Below are 22,381 nucleotides of genomic sequence, written 5' to 3'. Positions count from 1 at the left end.
CCTGATTTGAGTCAGTAATGACGTAGCCTGTAGTTTGCCTCAAACTCTGTTTTACATAATTTGTTACAACTTATATGGGACGTTATATTTTTCCTTTGGACTAAATCCTTCAGAATAATCCTAAAAGTGTATTGTAGTGATGTTTCTGATATGAAATGTAAAATGAGAATGGAAAGGAAATTCAAGAAAAGTACAACAGTAACTACACAGTTTGCTGTCTGGTGCATGAGACAAACTGGAGTAAGTTTGGTTTTTTTTGCTTTAATGATGTTCTTGAATTGCATTAATATTTTTAGTACTTGTGTGCTAGCCCAGAGTGCTACTTCACTTTCCTGGAGTTTTTTTTGAAACAGCTGTTGTCATGTTGACTCTCTAGTCACAGTGTTTATTATGGGCATATCACTGAGCGTAATGATTTTTCCTTTCCCAGTGCCACCTCACTACTTCCAACATTTGGATCATACTGGAAAGCGAGTAGACTTCTATGACCGACCTGAGTTATCACTGGGGTCGTACGAGTTTCTAGCAACAGTTGACTATTGCAAGGTACAGTACAACGTGTTTATTGCTTTATTTATTTTGCTTTTAAGTAAAAAAACTATTTTCTTGAAAGTAAGAAAGACATGAATTGTCTGGGGCTGATTTCTAGCTGGCAGAGATAATTAACAGCATTAATCCAACCCACTTTACTGTGTAAAATAACATGCCTGTCTGCTTACTTCCAAAACTAGAGGAAGTCCTGATCACACATGACATAATATAATTTAATAGCTATGTCTGTAATATTTTTTTTTTCCTGGAGCTATATAAGCAGCTATGGCTGTGCTTACCTTAGGAGTTCTGCAGAAGGGACTCTTGTGCAGTAGTCCTTAGCAGAAAAGGGGATTGTAGGAGGAGGTTCAAGACAAGTACAATAGTAACTGTGCAATGTGCCACCTGTTACCTAAGGCAGACCTTACCTACTGAACTTCAATTTCAAATACAGCCTAAGTGGTTAAGAGCACAAGAATAGTGTGGAAATGTATCTTTTCAAAGCTGTTTTGCTTTTAAATAAAAGATTTAAATAATAATTAACTTCTAAGGAATAGGGAAAATATGTGCAAGGTATTTATTACAGCAACTTATATCTCTGCTGAAATATTATGCTGAGAAAATAGATGTCTAAATGTGAGTTTATGCCGGTTGCCTTCTAATGCCTCTGTTTTACTTTGAGTTAAGACAAAAGGTTCAGTTATTTTCTAACGGCTTAAGAACTTTAAATCAAATGAGATGTGATCTTCCTAGCTTTTTTGGAAGTTCTTCTGTTTTGCTTTTGTTCTGAGTGCTTGTTCCATTATGACCTATAGATTTCAGTAAACTATTGACTAAAACAAGTTTTTCATTCCCAAAGAAAGCCTGATTTTTAAGAAGGAAAAAGTTGTCATCCTTGGAGAGGAAAATCTTTTAGTTTATATAGGTGAAATCACCTATGACAAGTATGGTCAGGTTCCAAAGTCTTGAGATCTGGCAGGAATCTTCCCTGTCTACTTTTTCAATCTATCCTAGTGATGTAAAGGGATTATTTAGTTATAACTGTTCTTCTCTGATTAATGGTAAAGTCAGTCTAGGGCATTTAATACCAGTCCATTTCAAACATAATATAATTACATGTCTGTTAGTTGGAAAAGGACAGGAGAATGAGCTGAAGAAACAACTGCTGCTCATGCTTACAGAGGTACATGAAAGCAACTAAGTTTTGACCAGCATTGATTTATCTGTGTTAGGGAGCTGTTATGTGAGCTGCATTACGTAGCAATAGTGTGATTTCTTCCCTCTCTTCCACAGAATAACAAGTTTCCTAGTCCACCTGCTTTCATTTTTATGATTGATGTGTCTTACAATGCTGTGAAGAGTGGCTTAGTGAGGCTAATATGTGAAGAATTAAAGTCACTCCTAGATTACCTGCCCAGGTAGGTATACTGTGAACTACTGTTGTCAATTGAAACAGGGGATGCTGTTACTTTTTCTCTTTAAAAATGCTAGAAATTTAAAAATTATTTGATAATCCTGTCAAGCTTTTCTTCAGAAAAAAGCCAAGCAGAACATTTCTTGATACCCTTCTAGGTGAAAATAAATTTTACTTCCTTTCATTTTTCCCTTATTGTGTTGGGTTGAGTAATGGTTTTCCTATCTTCTTGGATGTGAAGGCAAGTATGTCTCTTACAGGGAAGGCAACATGGAGGAATCAGCCATTCGAGTAGGCTTTGTCACCTACAACAAAGTGTTACACTTCTATAACGTGAAGAGCTCACTGGCACAGCCACAAATGATGGTGGTCTCAGATGTGGCAGATATGTTTGTGCCACTCCTTGATGGTTTTCTGGTGAATGTCAATGAGTCCAGGACAGTTATTGCCAGGTAATAGAAATTGGTTTACTGTGTGTGTAGTAAAATTTTGTTTGGTAGATTCAAATGTTGTGTGCTTAATTGTCATGTTAAAGCACTCCATGTATTTTAACTTACTATACTGTTTGAGATTAAGCTGGCAAAGTAGGGTGGGGAAATTCAAGGGCTAAAGGTTTATTTGGCTCATAGTCCAGCTTGGCAGAAAGTGTATATAAAGGGATTTAGAGCAGAAGGGCATTTCTGGAGAGAAAAAAACAAACTAAAACCAAGCCACAACAAAACACAACTAGGATGGTGCAGAGGGAAAGTTATAAGAATACTGCATCACTGTCTTTAAGGCAACTGTTTAAATAGCTGCAAACTGAGACAATAGGGATGTCTACTTTTGGTTCCGTGGAGAAAATAGACTAAGTGGGATAAGAAGATAAAATCTGAAAGGAAAGAAAGAAGTTAGTGAAGTTTTGGCAAACTATTTACCATGATATTTGAACTATAATTATTCTATGGTGTGTAGGTAACTACATTTTGGGAACTAGACGTGGAATTGCAGATTTTTAGAGAAAATTTCTAGCCTGTTTTTTAATGCATTAAACAAGCCTAAATACAAAACTGTGGATTAAACCTATTGATCTTTGAATAGTACACAAGATGCTTGGCAAACAGAGGCCAAGTGTCACTAGTATTTCCTAAGAATTTACTTACCCATATATATTGGAATATATTAGAAGAAATACAGAAGAGCTGTGGACTAGACATCAGTTGAGGCTATACAGCAAGCACTGAGGATATGGATGAGAGAAGCCAATGAAGAACAAGACAGCATTTTTGTCAGATGAGATGCCAAATACTGTAAAAGTTATGCGAATTTGCAGACATGTTAGCCACTCCTGTTTAAACCACCTCACTCTTCTAGATCATCAACTATAACTGTGTGGCTTTTCCTATTAAATAGGATCTTGAATTCCTCTTTTTTTTTCTTGTTCTTTGCTAGTTTGCTGGATCAGATTCCAGAAATGTTTGCAGACACCAGAGAAACAGAAACTGTTTTTGCACCTGTGATTCAAGCAGGGCTGGAGGCACTGAAGGTTAGTAAATTGTTATGACGAATTGTTTTCAGCCAATTACTCTGAAGTTCATATTCTGCTAACACACACTAATAAGACAATTCTAAAGATTTTGTAAGCTCCTTGTGGTAGATGCATTGCATGTAGGGCGTACTTGGCTCATTTTTGAAGTGCTTGTACCTTCTGTTTTGTGCAGCTATCTGTATGTTCTTTGCCCAATTCTTTTTTAAATAATTTTTTCAAAGTGTAAGAACATGGCTTACTCTCAGTTGTCTGACTGGGTTTTGCTTTAAACAGTTTACAGAACCTACAGGAAAAAAAAGAGCCTCCAGCATTAAAAAAACAAGTGCTGAAGTCTGTTAAGTCTCATGGAAGTGTCTTTTGTGTCTGTTTGGTGTCTTTTTAATCCTGTACTCTGGTAGAATCTTAAACAAAAGGAGAGAATGCTATCTGTTGAAGTTGCCTGCAACAATGTGCTAACCAAGTAAACCTTTCCTAAAGTTCTTCCATTCTAGTACTTCATCCAGACATAATTACATGCCTGGTTTAACTCCAACTTGTCTGCTGTTCAAATTGAATGCCTGTATGACTTCACCCCAAAGTGATGACACAGCTCTATTTGTCTGTCATGTCAGCCAGCCAATCATTTTAGTTGGAAAAGACTTACATGATTAGCCCAGCTTTTAACCTAGCCCTGCCAAGTCCTCCACTGAACCATGTTCCTAAGTACCACAACTGTGCATCTTTTAAATACCTCCAGGGATGGTGACTCCACTACTTCCCTGGGCAGCCTCTTCCAGCCCTTTCCATGAAGAAGTTTTTCCCAATATCTAATCTAATCTAAAACTCCCCTGGTGCAACTTGAAGCCATTTCCTCTTGTCTTATCTCTTATTACATGGGAGAAGAGGCTGACTCCCACCTGACTACAACCTCCTTTCAGATAGTTGTAGAGAACAACGATGTCTCCCCTGAGCCTTCCTTTTCTCCAGGCTGAACAACCTGAATTCCCTCACTCACTCCTCAAGCAAGAATTGTGCTCCAGACCCTTCACCAGCTCCATAGCCCTTCCATGAACATGCTACAGCACCTCAATGCCCTCATAGTGAAAGGCCTGAAACGTTAAGGTGGAGCCTCACCAGTGCTGAGTATAGGGGGAATGTTCCTTAATAGTCTCTCTTAATCTCAGTTTTCGTTACAATTTTTCAATCAAGAACTAATAAAAATTGCTAATTGACTTTTTACATACTGCCTGGGTCAGAGAAAATAGCTACTAAGCATTAGCTAGTGTTGGCATAGGGTGTTAATTTAAAATTACTGGTCTGTTGAAGCTCAGATTACAAAATTCTTTGCCATTTCTGTGACTTTTTTCCACAAATTCAGTAGCTGCAAATCAGGGAAGAAGGCAATGCAACATGTTTGCACAAAATCTTTTGTATCTGGGTCCTGCTTACTGTTCTGTCTCCTTGGAGAAAGTTCTTTTCTCCCTGCTGTGGAGCTAGCACAAATCCAGTAGAACTCAAACATGCTCTTCTGTAACTGACCAGTAATTTATGCTCCCTCCATTGGACACCAGTCAAGTAACCAAGTGGCAGCGAGCCTGTGTGTCTGGTAGAGTCATCCTGACATTAAAAGAGTGATGAGGTTGCTTGAATGTTTGTTCTTGAATCACTGCTTCCCTTACAATTTTTGTAAATGTTTCTAACCTCTGTTATTGCACTCACTTTCCTGCAGGCAGCTGAGTGTGCTGGCAAGCTCTTCGTTTTCCACACCTCTCTGCCCATTGCAGAGGCCCCAGGGAAGTTAAAGAACAGGGATGATAGGAAACTGATCAACACAGATAAGGAGAAGGTAATAATGATTTGCGTGATCCTTACACAAGAGTGTATATTATGCTCTTTATGGAATAAAATAACTGAAACAGTGTTTTAAAAATTACACGGATAGCACATACTGCAACTGTCCCAGCTAATACCTTTTAACATTCCACTTTTATCTTCTGTTCCCAAGCAGGGCTATGGAGACTTGACATCATAAGGACAGCTGTAGTATGAGAGCAAGAAGAGTTAGCTCTAGATTATTACACAGGGTAAAATACCAAATCTGGGTTAAAGTAAATGTGCTGAATTTACAATTAAAGCAAAATGTGTAGTAATTTTCATAATAATTAACAGTTCTTCAAAGGCAGAGTCAGGGAGAATTTAGATTATTCTAATTTCCCTGAAGAAAGACTTAAAATATAGAAGTGTATTGACTGGGATTATAAGATCGATCTTGCTTTCCTTTTCCTGCACAAACTTCTGATGTCATCTCTGATTTCCTTTCTTAGACTTTGTTTCAACCACAGACAAGCTTTTACAACAACTTGGCCAAGGACTGTGTGGCCCAGGGCTGCTGTGTGGATCTATTCCTATTTCCAAACCAGTATCTGGATGTGGCCACACTGGGTGTAGTACCTTACCAGACAGGAGGCTCCATTTATAAGTATGCGTATTTCCAGGTAGGAGTGACATTGACTCAGGCTGGTATCTGATCCAAGTAAGAATTATTGTTTAGCTAAGAGTTGTTTTTTTCATAGTGGGAACCACAGTGAAGAAGTACTTCTTTGGAAGTAAATGGCTACTTAAATTTCAAGATAATCAGCAAAATGATTTGGTAGCTTTGTGTCTTTATAGAAACATCTCTGTTAATAACAAAACCCAACAGGAAGTTAGGCTGTTACCTCTTAGCACAATATTTTATTAGCAGGCCTCTGAGCGTGGTATCATGGCTGACTTTTAAAGTAAGACCGCAGGAGGTAGCATCTGGTTTTAAATTACTTTATGGTTTATGAAGCAGGTCTGATTTATGGAAGTGTGAAACTTCAAATACTGCTTGCCTTCTAGCTGGAGACAGACCAGTACAGATTCCTGAATGACTTGAGAAGAGATGTCCAGAAAGAAGTGGGATTTGATGCTGTAATGAGAGTGCGTACAAGCACAGGTGGGTGTTAGCATGGATGAATCTTCATAAATTGACCACTTCAAGCATGTCTCATGGGAAGAAAGAGATTTTCCCATAATTTAAAACACGTGGTGACTAGGCTACCCCAAAAGCTCTGCTGAGGCTTTGGAATTCTCTTTTGTTGAGACTGCAAAGATCCTGCTGAAATCTGTCAGGATAACTTGGTGTCAGGATCCAAAGGCTGGCTGTCTTGTTGTTCTGTTCAAAATGGTGGTTGATGTTGGGTTTTTCCCTCTTTTAGGTATTAGAGCAACTGACTTTTTTGGAGCTTTCTATATGAGCAACACAACTGATGTAGAGATGGCAGGTTTGGACTGTGATAAAACAATCACAGTGGAATTCAAGCATGATGATAAATTGAGTGAAGACAGTGGTGCACTCCTTCAGGTGAGGGGGGAGGCTTTGTAGAAGAAGTGAGTTGACAGTTTAATTATTAGACACTTCTTCAAGGAATTATTTGTTCTTTCTTTCTGCATCTTACCATACCCTTGACCTTCCAGCATACTTGTTCTGAGGGTGACCTAAACTACAGCCCCTATTTTCTAAGACCAGGTCCCTTAATACAACTGCTAAAATTGCTGCTTGGTATCTTTCATTGACCCTGATTGTTAGCAAATGCTTTTAGCTTATTGTCCAAGGCTTTTGCATAGTTACCTTGTTGGCTTATGCATCTGAGTCCTAGCTTTTAATGAAGTATATTCTAACCCTGCCCTTCTTATTGTAGCAGGACCTCATTTCTCTGTCTCCTGGCATTTTTGTCTCCTGCAGTGTGCTCTGTTGTATACAAGTTGTGCAGGACAGCGACGACTCCGCATTCACAACCTCTCCTTAAACTGCTGCACGCAGCTGGCTGACCTCTATCGGAACTGTGAGACAGACACCCTCATCAACTACTTGGCTAAGTATGGTAAGGGTAAACATGGAAACAAGAATTGCAGCTTTTAACTGCTGCTAAAATGCCTGTTTTGTCACCCAATGACACCTGTTTATTCTTCCTGCTTCAGATGTCAGGTGGCAGCTCTGATACTTCAGTCAGTTATAGGAAAGAGCATAAAGCTGTGATGATAGTGTTGCTGCTTAGGATGAGAGGTACAGATGGAGGGTGTAGGCTTATTCTTCATACAGATTATTTTCTAAATGTTTTTAATAACAGTTTGTATTGCCAGCTGTCTGAAATCATCCTTGTATTTATTTTGGGCTGTTTTAGTTCATTCCTTAACTGTTGCAGAATTTTGCTCTGGCAGTAGGATAATGGTGGCCTTTGTTCATAGATATGGGTTAAATGTCATACACTTATGCACTGTACCCTATTTACCGTTTCTGGTTTGCAGTAAAAGCCTAGATATCCCACAGATACTGAGAGTTGTGCATGTTTATTTAATTAAAATGAAAGAAGCAGTCCATTTTCAGACCATTAATGAAAGATGGGTAGTCTATAAAAGGAGTTTTTATAGAACCCCATACTTTAAATTTTGATAAGTATATTTTCATTACATGGGAGATAGAGAGTTCAAGATTATGTAATAAAATGGTGTAAATGAGCTTCTTCAGGTTTTCAACAGGAATATATTGTCTCTTTCCTGCAAGTTTGAAGCAGGAAGAATAAAGGCTTCCATAAACAATAATTGTTTAGATTTCCTTTGTGGAAGTAGTGTTGGGGTTTTGCTGTTCATGAGCAACCACTTGACAGCAGTCCATCTCTTTCCTCTCTCTATGCAGCATATCGTGGAGTCCTGAGTAGTCCAGTAAAGACTGTACGAGATGCACTGATCAACCAGTGTGCCCAGATCCTAGCCTGCTATCGAAAGAACTGTGCTAGTCCCTCTTCTGCTGGCCAGGTAAACTCCAATGCTTTCACTTGAATCCCATGCTTGGGAGTTAAAAAATGGTGACAGCTTCTTCCTACTTGGCCTGCTCAAAAAAAGTCAATTCCTTTGCTCAGCAGAAATTTGCAAAGAAGAGACTCAGGAAGTAAAACTATAGTTGAGAATGGCTTATTGGACATCTGTGTGGAGCCCAGGGAGCACTGCCTGCTCCAGGGATAGGTTTTATGTTTCTTTTGCAATCCATGATATAAGTAGACTATCAGCTTTCGCTCTCATGGCTGTACCACACTGTTGGTTCATGCAAGCCTCATTTTGTCAAACATAAGCTTATTCATAAGAAAGACAGCTGACCAGCTTCTGTCTGCTTGTGACTTTTAGCTCATCCTCCCTGAATGCATGAAGCTGCTTCCTGTGTACTTGAACTGTGTGTTGAAGAGTGACGTCCTTCAGCCTGGCCCAGAGGTCACAACAGATGACCGAGCCTACATCCGTCAGTTAGTGACATCCATGGATGTGGCTGAAACAAACGTTTTCTTTTATCCCAGGCTCTTGCCCCTGGTGAGTAATTCAAGATATTCTTAGCTCTTGAGGCTTGCTGTTGTCTCATTGATTCATCTTAAGGACTGGCATTTTTATTTTAGCAAGGAAAGTGATTTGAGAAGTATTTGGGATCTGCCATCTGTTGGGATATTTCACTTAATTTTACTCAGCATTACTGCATCTTGTGAATTTCTCAGGGATTACTTTTTTCCTGAGCTGTAAGCATATGACTAGTGGCAAAGAAGATGCTTTTGACCCTTTCATAGTCTTTTTAAAAAAAGTCCTAAAGCTTACAACTTTTTGTAGTAATTTTCATCATTGCAAGGTAACTCTATGTACTGTTCTGACTTTTCATTACCACAGTTTCTGGAATAATACTAAAACCTAATTACATTCCTACTCCAGGAGGTTGTATTTGAATTTTCGAGCCTTTTCACAAAAGCCTTATGCTCTCTTTTGCTGACCAAGAGTCTCTGATCTGCTTCTGTGTCACTTTGAGTAAGAAAACTAAGGAAGGTGCTACTTCAGTCACAATTATTGCAGTCTTATGAGTCCTAGAAATGAGAAAACCATTGGGGTCTTCATGGCAGAAATTTTCAGGACTTCATAAGATGTTCTTGTTTTATAACCTTTATTTTACTTTAATTTTTATTTCCTTCTAAAACAGACCAAAGCAGATGTTGACAGTGATTCCTTGCCAGCAGCCATTCGGAATTCAGAGGAGCGTCTCTCCAAGGGTGACATCTACCTGCTGGAGAATGGGCTGAACATCTTTGTGTGGGTGGGAGTCAGCGTGCAGCAAAGCCTGATCCAGAACCTCTTTGGAGTGTCATCCTTCAGTCAAATTAGCAATGCCTTGGTGAGCTGGGTGGCAGTGTGGGGGCTGGAGTCTGAAACAGTCATCCAAAACTTAAAACAATGAGAAAGCCAGTAGAGAAAATAGTGTTACATTTTTCATAATAGAAATGAGAGAAGCACAGATGCATGAAACTAGCAGAGATGGTGGTAGTCTGGGCATGTCAGGCATGCTTTTGCCTAGATTTATTTGACAAGTCACATCATTAACAGTGAATAGACCAGTTGATAGCTAAATGGAATAAATAATTGACCTTTAATTCTGATACCATGTTATATTCTCTTTTAAGTAGTTGAAGTCAAAGAGATTGTATGCTCATGGGGGTAGATATTTCTCTACCCTTATACAGTATGCCAAAACTGCTGACTTTCGTTTAACATTGTTCTACTTCCCAAGACTAATGGGAATTGTATATCTTTCATTCCAGAGTACCCTGCCAGTCTTGGAAAACCCCTTTTCAAAGAAAGTACGATCTGTTGTTGATATGCTTCAAGGGCAGAGATCCCGCTACATGAAGGTAAAACTGTCCCCCATTTACAGCTTTAAATGCCCTTCCCTCTTAGTAGAGTCAGGTGATGCCTGGTAATGCTGCAGAGCTGAACTTATTCTTCCCAATCTCATAACAAGAGTCTGAAAATAAATTTCACTAGTTTTGGAGTTTTGTGCTTACCAGAGTCCTAAAACTTTTTTTTTTTTCAGACCTATTACAATATACTACTGTATGAACCATATATGTGGTATTTTCCTTCTGTTTAGAAAGGATTGAGACTTAACCCAGCTGAGTTACCCAAGTCAAAGCACATAAACCCCATATGCCATGATTCTGGTTATCTTTGGGATTTTGAGCCATTTAGCTTTTTGCTCTATTTTCCCCATGAAGATTAATTCTAATAGCTACTCACTGTTGGTTTTGTTCTTGTTTGTTTGGTTTTTTGTAGTTGATAATTGTGAAGCAAGAAGATAAGCTGGAAATGCTGTTCAAGCACTTTCTAGTGGAGGACAAGAGCCTGAGTGGGGGGGCTTCATATGTGGACTTCCTGTGTCACATGCACAAGGAGATTCGGCAGCTACTGAGCTAGAGGAGTGAGTGGTGCTAGAACTCAGCAGTGACATTTCAGTCTCCACTAATGACCTGATCAGAAGGCCCAGCGCCCTCAAAAAGGACAACATAGAAATCTGTACAATTCCATAATTTTTAATACACATTGCATAAGCAGAAATCCTTTCAACCTTTCCCAATCCCATATGAGAGGTGAAATATTTTCCTGGTGAGGGCTTAAAAAAAAAAAAAAAAAGGCCTTTGATACCAGGTCTTTTATTTGCTTCTAAATTGTTTCCTGTGCTTGGCAGGAGTTCACCCCCTACCCCACCCCATGCTCGCTAATCCTGTTGTAATGAATGTAGGGTTTTTTTCAGTTCACTGTACATGAGTCAACATTGGGTGAAAAAGCAGTAATTCTTCAAAACTTCTGGTAGCTGCTGTGCGTTTGTGTGGGTGCGTGTGCATGCTCCAAGTGTGAAGAGGATGCACAGGTGGGGAGAACAAGAGGCCGGTCAGGTGATGGGAGCTGGAGCAGCCAAACATTTTATGTCTCCTCTAAAGAGGGCAACATGGTCTGTCAGAGCACAGATGTATCATATGGCTGTCTGAACCGGAAAGCCATGAAAAATGAAATGAGTGGTAAGCCAGGAGGCAGCGGGGCAAATTTCTCTCCACAATCTTTCCTGTACTATAAGTTGCTGTGCAGAACTGTAATGGAGTAATCAATAGTTAAGGGGGCAAAAATCAACAGCTTCTGAACAGTGTAGGGTAGAGACGGTACTTCCTGTTGACATGTGTGGTGTTCCCTTCTCATTGCACGGCTCTGTATTGTCGTACTCAATCCATGTTCCATGACCTCTCCTGCAGAGCTTACCTGTCTGTCAGATGGTGGTGGGAACAAAAGCTTCTTAACCTTAAGCAGAAAATACTTTTAACAAGGTGTTGGGGGGCTGTGTAGGAACTGGATGATAAGGAAGTGGCCATTTTCAACCATATTTTTGTGAATCATAGCAAACAAGCAGGAATTCGATTTATACTGATGTGAATTTGAGATTGCTTTGTACCCTGGAATACAAGGAAGGGGATACAAAACCTTAAGATTTAGACTGTACTGTAACAGGTATTGCAAGTACCTGATTTTGGTTATTGAAAGCACCTGGGCCATAGCAAAGAGTTTCGTTACTGGATGTTTATACCCTCCCCATTCTATCTACTGATCAGCTTGCACAAAACCTTTTATAAGCCTGTTTGTTAAACTAAAATACCTCAGACAGATTAATCCATCCACTTTGGCTGCTCTGCTGCTCCATTGCAAGGGTGGATGAGAAGACTCCTGTGAAGAGGGAGCTAGTGTAATCAAATTAGGAATTCTAAGGGCTTCGTTTATTCACTTTTGAAAGGGGGCTTGTATATTTTAGCTTGAACACTTAACAGGTGTTCTTCCAATACCCAGGAGTTTAAGCTACCAATAGCACTGAAAGTGAAAGGAAGAATTTGGATGGATTAGAGAACATGTTATCTGGGCTTGATATTTCATAGGAAAGTCCTTGTTAAGATCAGAAAAATATCTGGCTGTGGTTTTAGTTCCATATCCTGTAGCATGTATATAAATCCATTTTTCTTCTAATGCTGCTAGTTTGTCTTCCCTCCCATCACTACACAGAAAGGGGAGTATGAAAATTGTAATGGAGAAACTCTTTCAAGATGTAGTTGACAGAACTTTCAGCGTTTTTGTATGAATGTGGCTGACTTTTTACTCCACGTACTGCCTCCAACCAAAAAATCTAGAGGATTTTTAATCGGAGGGAAAGAAAGAACTTCCCAGGAATATAATGCGCAGCAACCACAGACTTCCACAAATACTAATTTCTAGTATTAATATTGGGGGGTGTGGGGGTGGAAATGAAATCATGAATGAACCTTTCATTTTCTTCACTTGTTTTTCCAATGCATCTTTTAATTTGTAAAGAAATAAAAATATATTAAGATGTATTTTATGTCATTGTTAGTAAATAAACACTGCTTATTTTTCCAAACCCTGTATTTTGCGGGAGGGGGGAAATGGGAAGGGCTGAAGTCTAGCTCATTGATCCTTTACAATCCAATCTTCTGCTAACCAAGTTCAGTCTTTCTTTTTTGTTGTTGTTATTCACACTGAATGATAAATTCAAAAAGAGTCAACAAACAAAAGGTATTGTTTAATCTCAGTGTTTACTTTATTTAGATGATTGGGTTTTGACTTTTTGCCCTGTCTGAGCTTCCATTTCACAAAGAAATTCCCTTTTTTGTTAACACAGCTTGAGTCATTGATTGGGTGGGGGGTTTTTGGTCTACTTAGGCAAGTGTTGCCCTTACCTTGTGACAATGTCAAGTTAATGACTTCTGTAGTCTTAACAGAGCTCATATTTCAGAGGGAGCTGGGTGAACTGGTTGGGGGGTTTTGGTGGGGGGATTTGGGTTGTTTTGGTGTTTGGTTTTTTTTGCTGGGGGTGTTGCTAATTGCAAAAATAAATTCAGAGTAAACTGGCAGTGTAACTTGACTGTACCCGTGAATATTGGTGTTGTACAGTTTGCTGGTAACCTTATAACAAATCTGTATGAAAGCACAAGATAATCATTGCTAAATATCCAATAATACTAAATTTGCTGTAGAATATTTTTGAGATTCCTCTCCTATAGAATGTACATTATGTCCAGAATCTGCCACAGAACTGGTGCAATAATGTTGGGCCTTGTGGATCTTGTACATTAATCATGTGGAGTAAATTGTGCAGGACGCATTCTGATGCTTGTGGAAATTGCCTTGGAGAGCCCATGTCTGTTACCTTCTCTTGGGGCCCAAGTGGAGGATGCTGTCAGGTACTGCTGGAGCAGGCCTAAGCAGTGCTAAGCAAAAACTTTTCAAAGGAAAGGAAAAATATTCCCTCTTTAACTTGTTTCTAACACAGCTGAAGAATACTTCTTTTCCTTGTGTCCATACTAATGTCCTATATTATAACTGATAATTCGTAAATATTATATTATCTCTTAAAAAGTTAATTTGATGCTTTTAGCAATTGTGTAACTGAGCAACTGAATGGTAGTTCTAGAATATGTCTGTTGGATTTACATAGTGTAGCCCAAACCACGTTCCCATTTACAGAATATTTTAACACCATAGGAGTTATTCAAGGTTGGTATAGAAAAGAAGCTGTCAAGGGAGCTTTAAAACCTGTAGATATTAAAAAAAAAACAACAAAAAAACCCCACCAAATACAAGACTTATGTTAGTAAAAGGTGTTTTCTGTTCCTTCCCTTTATGGTCTTCAGCAGGAGCTAAGCTGGGTGCTCTTTCATGTAACAGCTGACCGCTTGCTTGGTCCAGGAGCCCTCTCTCTGCAGGTGCGTTCAGTCGTGGCATGCTGTGCCTCCGGGGAACAGCTCGAGTTTATCGCTGTCAGCTGCAGGTACTGCGGGGTCCCGTGGTAGCACAGACGGATGCAGGAGCGGTAGAGGCAGAGAGGTTTACAGAGGTACAGTGAGGTTGGGAGGGAGCTGCAACTAGGTCACCTCGTCGAGCCGCTGCAGCAAGGCTGCACACTGCGCCAGAGCAGGGGTACGTCTCGCTGCCCCTCCGAGCCGCTTCAAATGTGCATCGACAGTACGAGGTGAGAGGGGCGGGGAAGGCGGCGCCACTGGCGCCCGGACCCTTCCACGCCCCGTGACGGCACCGCCGGGGCGGGGCCCGGCGCCGCTTCCTGGGGCGGGCCCGGGGCACGGCCCGGGGGCGGTGGGCCGGGCATGGGGGGCGCCGGGCCGCGGCGGGGGCCCGCGGGCCTGTGGGTGACGCTGGCGCTGGCCTGGGGCGCGGGGGCCGCGCTGGCCGCGGAGGGGCTGGCGGAGCCGTGCGGGGCGGAGGGGTGGGCGCAGGACGCCGTCCCGCCGGGCGCGGCCTTCGTCGCCGCCGCGTCGTACCGCGGGCCCGGCAACAACGACACGCGGAGCAACAAGGCGCTGCCCATCCTGCTGTGGTGGAGCGGGAGCCTCTTCCCGCACTTCCCCGGCGACACGGAGCGCATCGACTGCCGGCGCGGCTCCTGCCTCGTCACCCGGAGCCGGCGGGTGGCCCGGCACCGCCGCACGAAGGCGCTCATCTTCTACGGCACCGATTTCAGGGCGTACGAGGCACCGCTGCCCCGCCTGCCCCACCAGACCTGGGCGCTCTTCCACGAGGAGTCCCCCATGAACAACTACGTGCTCTCGCATTCGCCCGGCATCCGGCTCTTCAACTACACGGCCACCTTCCGCCGGGAGTCCGACTACCCGCTCACGCTGCAGTGGCTGCCTGGCACCGGCTACCTGCGGGCCCCGGCCGTGGCCCTGGCCGAGAAGGACGCGTGGCGGCGGAAGGGCTACGGCCCGGTGCTGTACATGCAGTCCCACTGCGATGTGCCCTCGGACAGGGACCGCTACGTGCGGGAGCTCATGAAGTACATCCAGGTAGGTGGGCCGAGTCCAGGGGGAAGCTGTGGCGTAGTGCTGCTGTCGGAGCTGGGAACACCCGGCTGCCCCCCTCTACCGCCTCGTTTTAATGGGGTTTGTTTGTCCTTGTTTTTAGCCAAGACACGAATCATAACGGGATGCATGCTGACTACAAGCTGGACAGAAAAACTAGTTGTATTCCTTCCCAAAGCGTGATCTAGACTACACCGCATGTCAGTAGGTAGGCCTGATGCAGATGTTAGTTACGGAGTTGGCCAGACTCGGGACCAGTCACAAGCTGGGCAAAGCCTGAATGAGCTCAGTCTTGTGCAAGAAGGTGCTGAAATCTCTGGACTTTGAAGTTAGCATACAGGAAGGCTGTCCATTTACAAGCCTCACTCCTATTTGAAAGTACAGGAGTGCAGTTAAAAGGCAGGTTGCTCCGTTTTGAGAATCTGCTCCTTCCCTGTGTTGTGGTAGGACCGTATTGTTTCTGTGATGCCTTGTACTGCTATGGTACAGCTGATGGTGAGTAGCTTCATAAAGTAAAATAATGTAGTTTTTTCCAAGCAGGAAAAAAGCATACTGCATTTTTTTCTCTTAAAAAGCTTGAAGTTAGATTGATTTTTTTAAAAAAACCTGGTTTTAGACTTGCCAGAAACATGTTTTTCTAGTGGTTTCTATTATTTCTATCGGTCGTGATTCAGTTATTGTGCAAGATTATCATGTACTGAGTAGTGAAGCAAAGACAAAAGAATTTTTTAAAATGACTGTTCTGTTAAAGTACGATGCAGGTTCCAGTTTAAGCATATTGTCTCGCATTTTTAGACATTCTTTTAGCTCCGTGCATCAGTTTTTCTCAGTCTAACAAATGGAAAAACTTTGTCAGCCTGCTGAGATTGGCTGGAACTATGTCTAATAACTGTTTGGAAGAGCACTGAGTCTCTGTTAAGTAGAAAGGGGAAGTTTAAACTGACATAGAGAATGCTGTTCCTTACTTGTCTGTTTCGGATTTATCCGGTAGTAAATACATTTTTGGGTGGCATCTGTGTGCTCCCCTCACCCCTCAGTCTGTAGTGTGGCTAATGTTGCTTTTGAAACAGCACTTGGTTTCCTCTAAAGCTGGGAGAACTGGAACTCGAGGAATAGTCACAAGAGAAAAAACTTGGAGTGAAAGTGAAGCTCAGTTAAGGTAGCTACGAACTGATCCAAGTTAGGAATTTTACAAGAACTGCTAGGTCTGAAAACAAGTTCCAGGGGAACAGATCACTTTGTAAAGATGCTGTTTGTTATTTTAGGTTGACTCCTATGGGAAATGCCTGCATAACCGTGAGCTTCCCAGTGAGCGACTGAGAGACACTTCTACAGCCACTACAGAAGATTCTGAGTTCATGACTTTTATTGCCAGGTACAAGTTTCATCTGGCCTTGGAGAATGCCATATGTGACGACTACATGACAGAGAAGCTGTGGCGTCCCATGCACTTGGGTGCTGTCCCAGTGTACCGGGGCTCCCCAGCTGTGCGAGACTGGATGCCAAACAACCTCTCCATCATTCTTATAGATGACTTTGACAGCCCCCAAGAGCTGGCAAAGTATCTTGATTTCCTGGACAAGAATGGAGAGGAATATTTGAAGTATCTAGAGTACAAAAACGTTGATGGAATCAAAAACCAGTTCTTGCTAGAGAGTTTGGAGAAGCGGGAGTGGGGTGTGAATGACATGACTCTGCCCAATTACCTGAATGGCTTTGAGTGTTTCATCTGTGACAAGGAGAACACGCGGGTCAAAGAGGAGCAGGAACACAAAAAGTCTCGTGGGAAAATTCCAGCTCCCAGACCTCAAATAGCTCAGTTCAAGCATATGGGATGTCCTGTGCCAACCCCTGGGTTTGGAAGTGTTGAAGACCTCTCTGAGGGAGACAGGTAATGTGCCAATATTATGCTTTTTGAAGGAAAAAAAGCTTCAAATAACAGGAGCTGTAGGTTTAATAATGCTTTGTACTTAAGGGAGCTCTTGTTCCATCTCCAGTTACATTATGTATTATGTCTTGTGGGTGGTGTAGGAGTTCTGCTAATACTGAACTGAATACTCAACTGAGGCTGACCAAGAGGCTTGGACAGTGGTGGTAGCAGTTGAAAGAGGAGTTCAAGACACTCACTATATTCTGTTAAAATGCTCTGTGACCTCAGGCAATGTGGTTGTCCTCTCTCTATCTTAGCCTTTTTGCTTGGGGGAGGGTTGTTTTTCAGTACAGTGATGGTAAAGCACTTGGCAGCCCTGAGGCAAAAGCAGCTCTATACCTCCTCACAAAGTACTGCGTTAAGAATGGGATTGCCAATGTTCAGTGCAGGCCTGCTTGACTCCTGTAGACTTCAGAGCAGAAATTAGGCTCACACAGAATACAAGACTTAATTCTGTTTCGTGTGACAAAACTCTGGCCAGTGTTCAAGGATGCCAGCCCGCTTATTTAGGAGAGGGACTGTGCAGGACAGAGAATAGACTGAGTAGCTTCTTATCCCTTGTTTTCTGTTGGTTGACTGATTTACTGGAGGTTTTTTATAGTAATGCCTTGACTCAGTAGCAAAATGGTTTTTTTTCCTTGTAGTGTGCTACACAGCACCCTACTCTGTAGAAGTATTCCTACTTTTCCATAGGTTTTCTCTTGTGTGAGCATCAGGTGGCAGTAGAGAAGTACCTGTGAAGGCACACACGGAGTGGCTGCCAGTGCCACTTGCAGGCTCAGGTGTTTCCATCATTCTTCTCAGGGGTCATCAGCAGGGAGTTTTGAACAGCTGGTCCATAATTCAAGCTACAGTTTCATCCTATGGAAGTTTCTATGTCTCACTGTTATGCTCCCCATTTGCAGGCATGAGATGTGTCTGGAAAAATTGTTCCAGGGAAGCTTTTATATTCACTGCTATTGACTTTATAAAGATATGTGCCCATAGCTTCCAAGGCATGATCATGGGCATCTCCTGTGAAATACAGTCGTTTCTATCTGATAAGCTTCTAAGCTTTAACCATTTTTATTTGCAAAATGGAACACGATTACTTAAAATTCTAAGTAGTGTGACAATAGCATAAAATTGCCATCAAAGCATTAGCTAAACATGCCCATATTTTGTCTGAGTTTGACAGTAATGTTATTTAACAGTGTGATCAATTTAGATGATTGCCTACTGAGCTAGTCAATGGAGTGTTTTGTTACTTTAGAAAACATTATTGTGGAAAAATGACACAGATCTGGTGGGGATACATGTGATAGACTATATGCAACATGCAAGGTCTGCCTACAAACACACACTGTGACTTGTAGTTCTGGAGCCTTCTGAACTCAGAGGGCAACAAAGGAGTTTATTTTAGAGCATGTACCCAATTACAGAAAGGTTACACTACGCATTTGCATGCTCTGTAACCCTGACTCCCAGATGTAATTTGTTTATAGGGTTGGTAGCTGTGCTGAATTGACGAAATGCTGCAGCAATCAGAATGTCTCTCTGTGCAGTGCCTTCAGCTGTATGTGCGGAGATGCGGTTTCTAAATCCGTATGCTTGCAGCCTCACTTGCATTTGGACTGCTGGGTTTCACACCCAAGTGAGCTTAAGGAAAAAGGCTGTAGAACAAGCAGTTGTAGTTGTTAGATTATGGTCAGTCACTACAATCTATTGAATTCTTAGCTGCTTTGTACAGAAAATAGTGAGTTGTAGTGCTGCTGCTGAGTATAATATCTGTTTAGGAGAAACCAGAATCTCTAGTTATTCTCAAACTCCCATCGTTGTAAGAGAAATGTTTGGTTTGTTTCATTGATAAGGGTTCATTTTCCAAAAGTAGGATGTTTGAGAATGTAACTATAAGAACACTATGTGACAATTTCTTTCCAGTTACTATAAGTTTTTATCTGTGGTTTTTATCTGTGTGTGCCTTTGATAAAGGAATTGTGAAACCATTATGGTTTTGCTAGTTCCATTTTATGTTGATGTCACAGTTTAGTTTTGATGAGAAAAAACATTAACAGTGTATCAGATTTTCCAAGTGTACACTGTAGGATGGCCCTTGCAGTAGAATCCCATTATCATCCAGGATTAAAGATAGATCTGTATCTCGTGGTAATAATGTTTCAGGTGTCTGTAGTTGGTACTTTCTGGTGATTTGTACACTCCTGTTCATCCTGGGATACAGATATTTCCCAATTTACAGAATTAGAGTGAAATTATTTTCTTGAAAGAAGAACAGCAGCAATTTAAAATTACTTTCAATAGTCTTCACTTGGATATTGGAATTCCTTTAAGTGTTGTTTCCGTAGAGTTCATCTGGAAAATGTTTTCTTTTCTTCTGTTCCCTGCTGCCACTTAGTCTTAGATCTGGTACTTCATGCAAGTAGACTCATTTTCCAAACATGTGCCCTTATTCAGTGCTGTGAAAAGCAAGTAACTCATATTGGCAGTCCTTGAACATAGGTTAATGAATTTAACTGGTAGGCAATGTGATCTCACAGTGCATCCAAGTGGTGCATTTTACAAAGGAACCTTTTGGCAGATATTTATTTTTTAAAGCAGAAGCAAGCCTCCGTCTATGATCCTTCACATTGGAATCTGTGTTAAAAGCTTTGTTTTGAGATCTGTGTTGGTGTGCTCTGCAGAAATGAGCCATCACAGGTGATTCTGTTGACCACAGAAGCTGATGGTATCGTGTACAAGCTGTTTGCCACTCCACAAGGACAGCCACTGGGATGTGTTGTGCATTTCTTTCAGTCTTCCTGGAGTGGTGGGCAAGATCTGCTTCTGGGCAGTGCAGACACACAGGATTCAGTGTCTGTTGTACAGAGGGAAGGCAGGAACCACTGTACTTATTTCTCTGATTTGGAGGGAGAAGCAGCAAAAAATTCTGTATATAAGTTAACAAGTATTGGGTAATTCATGTGCATATATTATAAAGAGCAACATATTTGGTCCTTTTCTCCCAAATCTGTGTTTTGTTTCTGGGTAGCAGAAATAATGGAGAAGACAGAAATAATTGGCATATCTTGATATAACACAAGTGAGAGAAATAGTCCCTGTGATCAGGAACTGGAAGAGAATTGCTGAAATTTGCAGTGATACAGTCTGTACTATGAAAAGTTTGAGACTCTATGCACTGAAGAAGAGACAGCCCATACTCAAACACGTAGTCTGGAGATAAAGAATAGAATCTGTGTTGAGGAATGTAATGATGTTTGTCATGTGTAATCTGAGTTTGTAATTCTTAAAATGGATTATCTGAAAAAAAAAATTTGATTTTTAGGCTGTTATATGCATACTGGCCAGGGAAAGCTACTCTCAAAATAATACAATGACTGTGTGATAGATTTTATTTTAATAAAAGTTTTTATTCTCTACAATTAGTAATTTAGTCTCTGTAGTTAACATTACAGTATATGCTGATATTTCTAGAATGTTATAAAGCTAACAGTGAACTTACATTTGCTGTAGAGAATATTCAAAGCAAGTTTCTTTAAATGACTTGGAGCACAGTGGCACAGTAACAACATACTTTGTTATGACCATCTCTGGGCCTGTTTTCCTCTTAAAGGAAAGAAAAATATAGTTTCAGTACTATTACAGCTACAGACTAATTTGGTTTTTTTTTAATTGTTTGTGATGGTGTCTCTTTTTTTGTTTCAGTTGGAAAGAAATGTGGCTACAGGATTATTGGCAAAGTCTTGATCAGGGTGAGGCCCTCACTGCTATGATTCATCGCAATGAGTCTCATCAGGGAAGATTTTGGGACTATATGCATGAGATTTTTCTCAAGAGGACAAGGCAACACTGACCCATCTTTGTAAGAGCTTGATTTGAAAATTGCATTGAAAGTTGAGACTGAATTCTTACCTCACTTCAAATGTTTGCCTTGAAAAAAACAAAACCAAAAAACCTCTCACAGAGACAATCTTTCCTGGTGCATGAATTGAGTAAGTTTCTGTTATGATTGGATTTCAGCAGTGGAAATGTTAGCAACTGCTTTGAGTTTCAGCTCTGTGGTGTGAAGCCACTCCTGACTTGCAGGTGTCAACATGTGGGGGCAAAAGAGGAATTTACTCTCCTTTTGCATTTGCTATACTTATATTGTGTCTTACATGACTTCAGGTTTTTGCTCAAGTGCCCTAAGTTATTTCAGGGATTTTTTAAGTCTTCAAAATACTGGCTTTTAAAGTATTTAATCAGTCACATATTCTCTTCATTACTTTTAGCTGCTATTAACAAATGGCTTTTCCAGTGAAGGAATTCAAAATACACATCTGTGAAGAGCAGTTGTGCCTTATGAAATTGCTGCAATAAAGTCTCTTCTCCCCAAGTAACATGCCTCAGATATTCCTCCTTTTCAAGGTAACTGAATATGTATGGGCAGGTCACTTTACTCTCTGCCTAATTTTCCTCTTTTGCTGACTTAGCAGATGATATGTACAATGGGATGGGAAAACAAATTATTTAAGTTGCAACTTTCAATGAAGTATTTCACACCAGAAAGTGTATTACCTGGTATTGTGTAGAGCAAAATAAAATTTGTATGCTTTGGTTCTTTTAAGTTTCCATCAAATCTGAAATCTGCAATCTTGACTTACTGTTATCTCCTTAATGCTAGCAATTCAGAGGCCTTGGATTTTTTCCTTTTGAATATGTGCAGCTTTCTGCAAAGACAAATACATTTTAACAATGGTGCCTTTCCAGTGGTCTCTGCAGTTTGGATGAAAGTCTTGAAGTCTTTGTATGCTGAAATGGGTGATCAGAACCAGGTGCACTGAGATCATTTTGTATGTCTGCCAAATCTTAACACATTGTGATCCTGGTCTGTGACCAGAGTTCCTAAGTGACAACATGTGGATAGATCTTCCTTGCTGTGTAGCCTGTATTGCTTACAGGATAAATAAACTCCACTGGTCCCTGCCATAGTGGGTGTCTTCCTGAAATAATTGTTCTTGCAGTGGAGGGAAACTAGTTTAAAAGCACAGGCAAATATTAGTGTCACAGGTTTAAAAGCACAGGCAAATATGGCCACATTGCAGTGATGTCTCTAATGGTATAAAGCTATTTTCTTTCTCCATTTCCCCTCCTCCTTCAGAAGTTAACTACTGACTAAAGAGCCAGAGTTTATCTGTGCTTAAGACAGATTGTTGGTAATGAAAGTCTGCAGTCTGTTGGGTAATTTGACTTTGTAAGGCAGTTTATGC

At 41.0% G+C, this 22,381-nt stretch overlaps 2 protein-coding genes across 4 annotated transcripts in view; both read left to right on the top strand.

Annotated features, from left to right (window-relative positions):
* SEC24C (SEC24 homolog C, COPII coat complex component) overlaps nucleotides 1-12,706 on the top strand; it is a 38,365-nt gene extending 25,659 nt beyond the window's left edge. For all 3 annotated transcript variants that reach the window (XM_082285883.1, XM_082285882.1, XM_082285881.1), the window contains 14 exons: nucleotides 431-546; nucleotides 1,825-1,949; nucleotides 2,206-2,397; nucleotides 3,377-3,470; nucleotides 5,182-5,298; nucleotides 5,777-5,947; nucleotides 6,333-6,429; nucleotides 6,692-6,837; nucleotides 7,219-7,357; nucleotides 8,170-8,288; nucleotides 8,655-8,834; nucleotides 9,484-9,675; nucleotides 10,100-10,189; nucleotides 10,611-12,706. In XM_082285883.1, coding sequence (XP_082142009.1) covers nucleotides 431-546; nucleotides 1,825-1,949; nucleotides 2,206-2,397; nucleotides 3,377-3,470; nucleotides 5,182-5,298; nucleotides 5,777-5,947; nucleotides 6,333-6,429; nucleotides 6,692-6,837; nucleotides 7,219-7,357; nucleotides 8,170-8,288; nucleotides 8,655-8,834; nucleotides 9,484-9,675; nucleotides 10,100-10,189; nucleotides 10,611-10,751 — 1,919 coding nt within the window. In that variant the 3' untranslated portion in view covers nucleotides 10,752-12,706. The remainder of the gene's footprint in view (nucleotides 1-430; nucleotides 547-1,824; nucleotides 1,950-2,205; nucleotides 2,398-3,376; nucleotides 3,471-5,181; nucleotides 5,299-5,776; nucleotides 5,948-6,332; nucleotides 6,430-6,691; nucleotides 6,838-7,218; nucleotides 7,358-8,169; nucleotides 8,289-8,654; nucleotides 8,835-9,483; nucleotides 9,676-10,099; nucleotides 10,190-10,610) is intronic.
* Nucleotides 12,707-14,494: 1,788 nt separating this feature from the next.
* On the top strand, nucleotides 14,495-22,075 carry FUT11 (fucosyltransferase 11; the record flags this gene model as incomplete). The annotated part of the gene is made up of 3 exons (XM_082285647.1): nucleotides 14,495-15,193; nucleotides 16,474-17,099; nucleotides 20,838-22,075. The coding sequence occupies 3 exons, from the start codon at nucleotides 14,495-14,497 to the stop codon at nucleotides 20,983-20,985; spliced, it is 1,473 nt and encodes a 490-aa protein (XP_082141773.1). The 3' UTR covers nucleotides 20,986-22,075.
* Nucleotides 22,076-22,381: the final 306 nt, after the last annotated feature.

This window comes from Coloeus monedula (genome assembly GCF_965178545.1).
Source record: "Coloeus monedula genome assembly, chromosome: 8".
In the NCBI taxonomy this organism is placed as follows: Eukaryota; Metazoa; Chordata; class Aves; order Passeriformes; family Corvidae; genus Coloeus; species Coloeus monedula.
Note: the sequence above shows the minus strand (reverse complement) of the source record. Positions and strands in the feature narration are given on the sequence as shown.